The sequence below is a fragment of the Bos taurus genome, chromosome 4 (genome assembly GCF_002263795.3).
Source record: "Bos taurus isolate L1 Dominette 01449 registration number 42190680 breed Hereford chromosome 4, ARS-UCD2.0, whole genome shotgun sequence".
Lineage (NCBI taxonomy): Eukaryota > Metazoa > Chordata > Mammalia > Artiodactyla > Bovidae > Bos > Bos taurus.
In genome coordinates this window covers 47,805,743-47,817,803 of record NC_037331.1, presented here as the reverse complement: position 1 = coordinate 47,817,803, position 12,061 = coordinate 47,805,743, and the positions used below count along the sequence as shown (strand labels likewise).

Sequence of the window (12,061 nt, the reverse complement as noted above, 5' to 3'; positions counted from 1 at the left end):
TTGGACCCATTAGATGATCCCTAAATTTCCTTCTTGCTGTAACGTTTTTCTTTTCCCCTCATCTATCTATTACTTAAAAAAATCTACAGACTCCCTCTGTAATGTAGGATTTGAAATATGTAGGCTAAACCAAACAAAATCCTCATAATTAGATAAGACAAATAATGATAACTATTATTTATCAGATGCCTACTGTGATCCAGACACTCTAGTACAAGTTTTACTCATGTTTGCTCCTTCAGTCCTCAAAATAATCTATTGAAGCAGAGATTACACCCATTTTATAAGTGAAGAAATAGGCTCAGAAAGATTTTTTTAAAATATCTAAGGATATTATGTTATAAAGACCTGTTTGATTCCAAGTCTATTTGATTCCAGAGTGGATACTCCCAACCATTTACAGATACTTTTTAATTTTTTGGCCACTTTGTAAGAAGCAAATTATTTTATAGAAGTGGAATCTTATAGCACAAGTTCTGGATAGCAAAGAGATATATGTTATTTTTAATTTCTCTAATCACTTTATTCTTTTTGGTTTCATTTTTGAACTACATAAATTATAAACTACATTTTAAACTGCATAAATTCAGAAAATATACACATATAGCTAATTTTTGTTCTGTATGTTCTTGTTATTCACCAATATCAGATATAGGATGGATGCATCATTCTCCTTGAGAGGTAAAGGAATAAACTAAGCATTTTGAATAGTGTTTCTTCAAGAACAAGATTTTAATTTGCAATAAAATTAAATAAATTTAATTGTAACTTTCCAAAAGCTTGTAGTGTCTTAGGAGAGTCTCAGGAACTAAAAGAAAAAATTATGTGTAAATTTTACTCACTTCTGGAGAATGGATAAGTACCATTTGTAGGACTATTTAAGTTAATCAAAAGGTGGAGGCAGGAAGAAATGTAAAAATGAGAAACAGAGAAATCAAACAATGCCAAATTTAAAATTATACAATAATTTAAGCATTTGACATGTTAATTCCAAAAAATATTTCATAAAGATATTGTTTGGTTTAAGTAAATTAAATGAGTATGTATTATAAAATGAACTTTGAATGCTCTGCAATTTGTTGAGACCTATGTTTCCTTAGTATGAGAATAGTCTTATAAGATTTATCCTTTCAATCAAAATCAATTCTGTAAGTTTGTATAGATGTCTGGTATATTTATGTAGCAAACGACCCTAAGCCTTTCCACACTTGAGAACCCTAAGTACTTAAAACAGGATTAACATGAAAGGGAAGGAATATCAAGACAAAAAGCCAGGAGTACATAAATCCTTATTTTTCTTTCACTATGAATTCCCTTTACCATTCTGCTGGCTTACTCTATGAGATTTTCTATGTCTGTCTTGCAGGGGCATTCCATTGGAAGTTACACAAATTTCACATTAGTATGTATTCCCAAAATTACCAACAGAACTAACTGTGATATAAAGAGTTGTAATATCATTTCTTTATAAGGACTTAGGAAGCTGATAATTGGCTCCATAATTTTGTTCTGAGATCAGGATATGCTTTTCTAGGAAACTGATTTTCTCTTCAGAAAGTTACCATGATTTAGGTAGGTTGCGAACTGGTCCTCTGGTAGGAAGCTTGATTTTTGCATAAACCCAGTGCATGGACAGGATGCTGTGGTACAGAGAAGCAACTTTCAAAATATTTTTATTTTTTATCGAAGTTAAAATCTGGTTCTAAGAAAATATAATCTGTAAGTCCAGTATACTGGACAGGTTAAAAACTGCTCAATTCTGGGAGGAGCCAGAAGTGGAATCAGGTGAACAGCTCTGTTCCTTGGTCACTCCACTCATAAAGCATTTTCTATTGAATCTCTTTGAGTCTGAGCAGTACAATTTGTAAAATCTCTAGTGAAATATAAAGATCACTAAGATTAGGAATCCAAAGACCTAAACTATAGTCCTAGTCCTACAATCAAGAAGCCTCATTACCTAACCTCTGTGGATCCAAATTTCCTCATCCATGAAATAAGGAGATTGAACTAGGTGTCTTTTAGCTCAAATATTCGAAGGAACCAATAGCAGCTATGTGTGAATCACAAAACTCTGCTCTATGAGTTTTCTACTGCAAAATAAAGGGCTCTCTCAGGGGTAAAATTTGCATGTCTACCTCACAGTTCTATGTTTTAGGAGTGCTTTTTTTTTTTTTTTTTTAAACCTTAAAACTTTAACGGAGTTAAGAGAAACCTGAAATGTAAAATGTGAAATTGTCCTGTTAGCAATTTGAATATACGTTTCTCACATCATTATGTTTCTCACTGGTTCACTCAACAAAAATAGAGTGCCCACTGTCTGACAGGTGCTGAACTAAGTATTGAGGATAGAAAAGATGACAGAAGACTGTGCATTACTCTATAAACATTCAATCCCCTCCTCTCAAATACAAAAGGTGATGGGGTCTTAACAACCTGTTCTTTTCAACAGAAACCTTTTGATTGTGAAACTGCATCCTTTCTCTGCGCTAGAGATGGTACTGCAAAGGGACATACTAAAACTAAATGAAAGGTGAAGTGCACTCATTTAAAACCAACTGTATATTTAAAAATTATATTTTCTGTAAGAATGGCTTTGTTGTAATTGATCTTTGATCAACTTGAGCAAAGTTCTATGGGTATAAGAGGCTTTACTTTCCTGATAAGCAGAGCATCTCTTAAATGTGAAGATGGTTCCACTGTCTAGAAGGAGACTATGCCACTGACAGCGGCCGTATTATCTGAATGATTCTGGATTACTAGCGTTGCTTGACATGGATTGGGGTCAAAGTGGGTAAGAGTTGGATGAAGATGCCAAGAGAGGCTTCTGAAGGTTCAGAAGAGAACTGTGGAAGGCCCATTCCCTCTAGACTTACACCCAATTTCCCCTTTTGTGATACAAACTACAGCCTTTGGGTAGGTCTCCCTTTGTTATTCAGACTGGTAGACCTCCCAGCTCAATCCATAAATGCACATCCACTCATTCCGAGAGTAGAGTGACTCCCCCCCAAGTGGAGCTGATGTCCACTCTAGACAAGGGACCCTCCTCATATACCTACCCAACTGTTGACTCGTGTCCAAGAGCCACCATCACCCACCCCAGCACCATCTTCCAGGAACTGGCCTCTCCCCCATTAGTCCCCGCCCTCTTCTGAGAGCACCCAATGGGTGGAGTCGGGGCTGCAGTAGGAGGGGCCAAAGGCGGGCACATTTAAAGAAAGGCAGAGGGCGAAAGGAGGCAAGAGAGGAGAAGAAAGAGAAACCAGGGGGGCGAGGCGCCGTCCAATGACAAAGCCCAGGGGTGGGCGCCGGCCGCCATCTTGTACCGGGCGGCAGGATCTTCACCCGCGTCCTCCGCCCTCGGAGGGGGAGGGGCAGCGGCGGCGGAGGCGAGAAAAGTAGCGAGAGACGCGCCGGGCGGGAGGTGCCAGCAGCGGCCGCCACCGCGGAGCCAAACACGGGCGGGGACGGCGGCGGCGGGACCCGGCGAGCGCGGGCGGCCCCGAGCGGCCTCCGATGCGGCGCAGCGTGAAGAGGCGGCGGCGCCGGCCCCCGGCGGCCCCGGCCGCGGCCGCCCGGGGCGGCGGCTTTAGGCTGGGAGGAGGAGCCGGTCTGGAGGCGCGGGAGGAGAAGGTGGTGTACTCGCGGTCGCAACTGTCGCTGGCCGACAGCACCAAGGCACTGGGCGACGCCTTCAAGCTGTTCATGCCCCGCAGCACGGAGTTCATGAGCTCGGACGCGGAGCTCTGGAGCTTCCTCTGCAGCCTCAAGCACCAGTTCTCCCCGCACATCCTGCGCAGCAAGGACGTCTACGGCTACTCCTCTTGCCGGGCACTCGTCCCCGAACCCCCAGGGGGCCCCACCGCCCGCGGCCCGACGCGCAGGCCGGCCCCGAGCGCGGCGGCCAGGAGGAGGCGCCGCGGAGCCCGGGCGCCAGCCGCCCGCCGGAGGAAGCTGCCGCCGCCCCCGCCGCCGGTCCCCGAGGAGAGCTGCCCCGTCAAGCCTGCGGCCCCGGAACCCTGCTTCGGGGGCCGCACCCTGGAGGAGATCTGGAGGGCGGCCACCCCGACGCTGACCACCTTCCCCACCATCCGCGTCGGCAGCGACGTGTGGGGAGAGCGCAGCCTGGCGGCGGCACGGCGTAAAGCGCGCCAAATCCTGCGAGTGAACCTGGAACCCGTGGTGAGGCTCCGCCGCTTCCCGGTGCCCCGGGCATGACGCGCGGACCGCGTCACCCTCCCAGCCGGGGACGGAGCTCCCGCCCGGGGGGATGGACAAGTGTCAGTCGAGTGTTTACAGATCCGGCCAGGACCCTGTCCCCTTATGCACTTTATGGGCGAAGAAGTCACCGGATGGTGTTCCCGGGCCCGCGGCACCGCCGTCTGGAACTCCGGGGCAGGTGCGCCCTCCACCCCCTCCCAGTGCCGGGCAGCAGAGGAGACCGCGGGACCCGCGGGGGAGGGCCGTTTGCTTCCCTACCCCGGACTGAGACGTCTCCAGGACTGAAGGGGCAGATCCGTTTTCTCCCTTTGGACTCTACCTCACTGGTCTGGAAGTCCTCCGAAGAAGTCGTTATTTTTTCCAAAGGAATTTGGTTTCGTGTAATAAAGCCAGAATCTACTTGCTTTTCACCCCGCTCTTCTATCCCGGCCTCCTTCCCACCTCCTACCCCCATTTTTTTCTTTTCAACTGCCACCCCTCTTTCTGGACGAAAGATCGAACCTGTCTGGACGATAGATCGAACCTGTTTTGTGCTGTTGTTGCACCCGTTTGTGCTCAGGGTATTCTGAATCCCACTCGTTTCCGAATTTTAACCGGATTCCAAAGCTTTGACCAAGGATATTTTTCAAACTTAATGACTTAATGTTAAGAGTGCAAGGATTTGTATGATTTGAATGCCATGGGCTCAGTGATTACAAACAAAGAGATGCAAAGTACAACTATTTCAACATTTTTGAGGTGTTTCTAAAGATTTTATATTGAGATTTAATGTTTATATTTACTGAGCTCCTAAAGAAAATGGTAGAAACTCATATAAAGTTCTGTTTAGGAAAAGTTGATTTGTTAAATTCTTTTTGATTAAATAAAAATTAAAGTACGTTGAAACCACATGGCTTGTGATAAAGAAAAAAATGAGTTACAAAGAACTGGTGTTGGTTAAAGAGATGGATGGAATCCTATTGGAAATGGTTTGGCCTCTTTGTACTGGTCTAACATACAAAGAAGTTCAAAGGTAACCTATTTTAAATTGGGAGCCACGTAGAAGAAATGAATGTGTGTAAACCTGGTGATTAAAATGGTAAACAGAATACCCATTAGAGTTCTCAGAACTATTAGCTTTTTAGAGGGTGGGGGCATTTCTTGGTATCAAATAACTTGTTGAAATTACTCTGGGCAAAATAGATCTTTCTCTACTTTGTGTTGAATAGCAGAAAGTGCCCCGACTAATACCCATCACCTTTATAGACATCGTGACATTTGTCTTTTTTCCTCCACGAGTATCCTTTTTTACCTTAATTCCATTCATAATTATGTTTGCAGTTACCTGTCTTTGTTGACAGCTGAAGACCACAGGAATCCAACGGGCGATTCACACTAGGTACTGACCCTTCTTATACACTTCTCTAATAGCGTTTATACCATATGGCCCAGAGTGGAATTCTTGATTATCCAAGTGCCTTTGGTCATTGGTGGCAGCAAGACTTAATGGTATTTAGCCAGTGGTGCCACAGCCAGATTTTACTGCAATATCTAAAGGGTCAAGTGGTTTTTGTACCACAGTTTTTCAAATTTAAGTAGTCTGCCATGAAACTACTTACACTGGCTGGAACTTAACATAGGAAGTCCTCAATATTAAGATTTCTCTCTGCTTGGCAGCTTCTTAGGAGAATAGTAAGAGTTGCAATTTTGACTCTTGTGTTCTTAGATTTCAAATGGCATAGCTTTCTGAATTGAATTTTTCAAGTTTAATAGTACATAAGTAGGAGTTTTGTGACTTTAATTTCAGTGTTCTTGTTTTGTAAAAAAGAAAATTATATATATATATATTATATATACATGACTTGATGCCAGTTTCCCAGTATGCCTCGTATTCTTTTATTCACTACTCAATAATAATGCGTTGTAACAAACACTGTCACATGAGTAAATAAAAATGAATCATTACTTAGATGATGGAGAGTTACATTTGATCTCTGTGATAGGAAGCTTATATATATTCTTTTGGTTATTAGCTTCCATTGGCAGTTGTATTGCAGACACATAAGGTTTTCTCCCTTCTCTCACTCCCAAATTGTTCATTTTTTTTTAGTTAACTAGCCCCTAAAAAAAAAAACAACTATGTATTGGTACCACTTACTTTTGTATATAGTTTTATAATAATTAAAAAATAAATTCAATGGCCATATTAGAATGTAATTTCAACATACAGCTTATCCAGATAGTTTCCCAGAGGGTTTTGAAATTAAACTTAGCTGGGAGGATAACTGCTCAGCACAAAACGGAAACAACCATTGACATCATGCATTTTATTTTAACTGAGATTCTTAACATTTTTCCCTCATGCCTTGTTACTTTAGTGCACTTGAACTAGCATAAATGCTTCTTTGAATTATCTGGGCTGTCTGATTTCAGTTTGGATCTGATTGCCCATCTTGAATTCAATATGTTATTTATCTGGTCTGCTTAAAAATCATACCATTTCTAGTTTGTGAAATAGGTGTCAAAAAAGTCTTTATTTTTGCCAAGTGTTCTTTAGCAAAGCCTATGTTACAACTCCTAAAATGTGAAGAAGCAACTAATATAGTTGGCTAGTATATTAATAGGAAAGTGAAAGTATTTTGTGGTTACATTGGGCAGAATGTGAAAAGAAACTTGGCAAGGTGGCCTTTATGGTGAGGCATCCATTTTCTGTCCTCTAAGTCTGTAGTTTAGCTTGTATATAGTTTTTTAAAAGAAATCTCATGACTTGATTCATTCTCTTATAAGATTATCTTATATGGCACAAGTAGAGGGAGAAGCTAGGAGGAAGTTGATCACCTCGCTATGCTTTTATTTCATTTTTAACTCTTGAGTGCCTAAATGTGGTGACTGTCACCTCACTTAACCTTTGAATCTTCCTGATGTCATTTTTATCCTCCCTGTCAACCAACAACTTAATTTTCCTTCCTGAAACCAGTAATGTCATGATTGTTAAGGGCAAGCTCTGTTGTTGATAGTGCAAAGTGTCGCTGTTGTGGTGTGTATTTATTTTGTCAAAGTTTGAGTACCCTGTTGGACTTGTATAACTAAGCTGGTGGCTGACACCTATTGATTTGCTCCATGCAAATGATAGTACTATAAAATTCTTCAATAAAGAAACATTAAAATTATTTGAATACAAAAAACCTGAGCAATTCTGAACTCAAAGCCTTTTGTTGTTTTAAGGGTAGCCACAGCATTCTTTAAATTGGTGGTTTTTAGTGGACTTATATACATAATATTTACTTTATTGGTGTGTTTCAAATATTTTTTGATAGCCTGTTATGTCTTAAGTACTTTAGAAGACAATTGTTTGTTAATGGAACTAAATTGTTTCCTTGGACAGTTTGATGTGCATATGATTAAGATTTACAATCTGGTTGTACTCTGCTTTTTAACTTATTAATTGTAAATAAATTTTAGAGAATATACGGTGACTGATTTTTCTAATGATGTTGAAAGTTTTTGAAATGGGATTTTATGTTTTTATGTGAGTTGGAAAGCATCTTGGGATCAATTTTGACTTTTTTTGATGAACTTGAGACTCCTACCAGTCTTGAGATCTGTGTTTTGTACTGTCTTGAGGCTCTTTTTGACATCACCGTTTGGATGATCTAGTGAATCTCCAGAATAGTATTTCATGGCCAATCTTGTCATTACCAAAATTTGACATCACCGTTTGGATGATCTAGTGAATCTCCAGAATAGTATTTCATGGCCAATCTTGTCATTACCAAAATTTGTCATTACCAAAATGGCCAATCTTGTCATTTACCAAAAAGACTTTAAAGATGCATCAAAATTCAGTTTTGAACCCTGGCCCCAAATCCTCCTGTGGTGGTGATAAAAAGTCTAAATAAAGCTCACATTGTTCATGGTAGGAAAGAATGTCCAAGTGTCTCCTTGTGAGTAGCAGCAGTAAATGCTGTTCCACAGAATGAGTAAAGCCAGAATTTTCATTAGTCTACAAGGTAGGAGTAGAGTATTACCAAGGGCAGGATTCATAGTACTACTGTGTGGCCTGAAGTTCCTGTTAATAATTAGAAGCAGCACAGTGTAGTAAACTGAATCGCAGTGCCTGGAGTGGAATTATGGTTTCACTACTCATAATTAGAACTTGAGATAAGTTATGTAAACTATCCATGCTTTAGCTTCCTCAAGTATCATATGTGGTTAGTTTTAAAAAAGGGATATTAGTGGTGGACACAGGAAATTCTTAATAAATGCTATTAATTGGAGATACCTGCACTGAGAATGTAAATGCTGAGAGTGATTGATCCCCTGGGAATTTAGCACCCCAAGAATAGAGTGTGGTCTGGGAAAGCTAAAAGATGGATTGAGATGGTAATTTGTGGGTGAATTAAATTGAAGACAGAAGAATCTTGAAATATCTTTAGCCTGCTGACAAACTATAAAGCAAGAGTTTGGATTAAGTTGACTTATTGGGTTGACCAAAAAATTGGTTCAGGATTTTTTCTGTAAGATGTGGAAAACCCTGAACGAGCTTTTTGGCCAACCCAATACAAAACAGATTTTACTGTTGGAGTTTTCTTAGGCTCTCTTAAAATTTGGGGGGTCTTCTTTAATCATCATGATATCTTTGAAAGATAATTCAGATGCACTGTAACATGTTTTAAACTATCTGAGAATTTATAAAAGTAATAGATTAACGTTGTTGATCTTAGAACTTGCCAGATTTCCGCTCTAAGTTTTCCCTTGGCATAAGTTCAGGAAGTGTTGCTTAAGAACCATGTTACTTTGCATGTACAGAATTAAATTAGAATAAACTCCTGTGAAGTTTATAGTTCGGTTGTTCAAGGAAACAAATGAGTATGATATATTTGAAGAGCAAAAAATTATTACTGAAAGTAAAAAAAAAAATCTTCATGTTTGAAACATTGACTCACTCATTTGCAGACTTGGGGTCTACAGCCTGTAGTTTAGTTATAATTCTTTTTCTTGTTGTTGTTTAGTCACTAAGTCCAGTCTGCGACCCCATGGACTGTAGCCCACCAGGCTCCTATGTTCAAGGGGTTTCCCAGGCAAGAATACTGGACTGGGTTGCCATTTCCTTGTCCCAGGAATCGTCCCAACCCAGGGATCAAACCCAGGTCTCTTGCACTGTGGGCAGATTCTTTACTGACTGAGCCACAAGGGTAGACATGATTCCTCATAGCACAAAGAATAACAGAGCATATTTTAACTTGGTGAGAAAGCTAAGGCTTCAGTATCTGAAGCTGACACAAAGAACTGTGTTAGGTGGAAGTTACCTAGTAGTAAGAAGCTCAAAACAGAGCCTGATTGCTGATTTGATATAAGAGCAATGACTTCTCACTGTCCATACTCACTTATCTTGGTAAATGTCATGCTAAACTATGATCTGAAACATGATAAACATATCCAGAAACCAACTGTAAGGTAATGATAATAACAACAGCAAACGCTATGGCTGACCCAGCAAATTTGAACAAATATTCTGTTGGACTCAAAAGTGGACTTCTGCTTCTGAAAGTATTCATAGAAATGTTACACTGAGATTCTTACAAAAAGTAACACACATACATACATACATCTGGCAGGATTTTTAAAGTACATATTATTTGTTTAAATGTTTAGTGGCAAGAATTTGAAAAAAAGAGTGCAGCTTAGGGTTCAAAACTCTCAGATTAAAATAAATTATTGAAGCATAATACACATACTAAAAAGTGGATGTATGAAAAGTATGAGCTCAGCTTGATACAGTTTTGTAAATTCAGTATACTCGGGGAACCAGCACTCAGATTGAAAAAACAAAATCTAGCCAGTACCCTCAGAGGATTCTCCTATGCCCCTTTTAATCACTCACCATCTCCCCTCCAAGAGAATCTTTATTTTGACTTCTTACAGCATAGACAACCTGTTTTGGGACTTTATATACTTGGAATTATGTGTCATATGCCTAGCTTCTTTCACTGAAAATTATTTGTGAGATTCCTTCATATTATTGCATGTAGTTCTTAATTATTTATTCTCATTGGTGTGTAGAATTACACTCTGAATATTCTACAAAGTTTTTACAACTCTTGATGGGCATTTAGGTGGATTTCAATTTAGGGCAATTATGAATAAAGCTTCAGTGCATGTAAGAGAACATATCCTTTGGTGAATTTTTTTTTTTTTTCAATATTTGTCTTGGAGTGAGGCTTCCCAGATGACTCAGTGGAAAAGAATATGCCTGCCAATACAGGAGATGCAGGAGACGCAGTTTCAATCCCTGGGTTGGGAAGATCCCCTGGAGAAGAATATAGCAACCCACTCCAGTATTCTTGCCTGGGAAATCCCATGAACAGAAGAGCCTGGTGGGCTACAGTCCTTAGGGTTGCAAAGAGTTGGATACAACTTAGCGACTGAGTATACATGGGTGCCCTCGGAGTGAATTTGCTGGGTCACATGCTGTGCAAATAATCAGCTTTGGTAGAGGCCTCCAATTTTCTAAAGTTGTTGTTCATCACTCAGTGGTATCCAACTCTTTGGGACCCCATGGACTGCAGCACACCAGGCCTCCCTGTCCTTCACCATCTCCTGGAGCCTCCTCAAACTCATGTCCATTGAGTCGGTGATGCCATCCAAGCATCTCATTCTCTGTCATCCCCTTCTCCTTCTGCCTTCGATCTTTCCCAGCATCAGGGTCTTTTCAAATGAGTCAGCTCTTCACATCAGGTGGCCAAAATATTCTGAAGTGGTTATACCAATTTACACAAACTTTCATAGTAGTATGTGAGTGTCCTAGATACCTCAAATTCTTGCCAACACTTGGTATCTTTAGTCTTTTTCATTGTAGCCATCCTGGTGGGTAAACACATGTTTTAAAAAATTAAAAACATTTTAATCCAAGTGATGTGTACATAGTTAAAAAAAAAAAACCTTAAAAAGCACATGAGGACTAACAATTATAAAGCCCCACCTTACCCACAAACACTCCTTTCCTAGACTTTTTTTTTTAAGTCAAGGTTTTGTAGAATTGGCTATTTTTTTTAGGGCAGTTTTTGGTTTACAGGCAAATTCCATAGAAAGTACAGAATTTTGTGCCACTCTCAGTTTCTATAGTTATTAATATCTTGCATTAATAGGAATATATTTATTATAATTGATGGAGGACCCATTTTTTTAATTAAAATTTTTCTTCTAGTTTTATTGAGATGTAATTGATCTACAGCACTGTATAAGTTTAGGGGGTTTCTCTGATAGCTCAGTTGATAAAGAATCCACCTGCAAGGCAGGAGACCCCAGTTCAGTTCCTGGGTTGGGAAGATCTGCTGGAGAAAGGATAGGCTACCCACTCCAGTATTCTTGGGCTTCCCTTGTGGCTCAGCTGGTAAAGAATCTGCCCACAATGCAGGAGACCTGGGTTTGATCCCTGGGTTGGGAAGATCACCTAGAGAAGGGAAAGGCTACACACTCCAGTATTTTGGCCTGGAGAATTCCATGGACTGAGTCTATGGGGTCGCAAAGAGTGGGAAATGACTGAGTGACTTTCACACTATACAAGTTTAAGGTGTACAGCAGAATTATTTGACTTACATACATCATGAAATGATTGTCACAGTAAGCTTAGTGAACTTCATAAGTTTATGCATCATCTTATAGAGAAACAAAATTAAAAGAATAGAAAAAACTATTTTTCCTTGTGATGATAACTATTAGAATTTATTCTCTCAACAACTTTGATATCTAATATACAGCAGTGTTAATTATGCTTATCACAGTGTACATTACATCCCGAGTAACTTATAACTTATAATTAGAGTAGCTTTTGACTACCTTTATCCAATTCTGGCTTCCCCCA

At 40.1% G+C, this 12,061-nt stretch overlaps 1 protein-coding gene and 1 long non-coding RNA gene across 3 annotated transcripts in view; both read left to right on the top strand.

Annotated features, from left to right (window-relative positions):
* Window positions 1-12,061, top strand: part of LOC104972036 (uncharacterized) — a 554,511-nt gene that overhangs the window by 157,125 nt on the left and 385,325 nt on the right. The window lies entirely within an intron of this gene.
* CCDC71L (coiled-coil domain containing 71 like) lies at window positions 3,415-7,665 on the top strand. The gene has a single exon (XM_024991051.2). It carries the CDS (start codon window positions 3,514-3,516, stop codon window positions 4,213-4,215), a length of 702 nt encoding a protein of 233 aa, XP_024846819.1. The 5' UTR covers window positions 3,415-3,513; the 3' UTR covers window positions 4,216-7,665.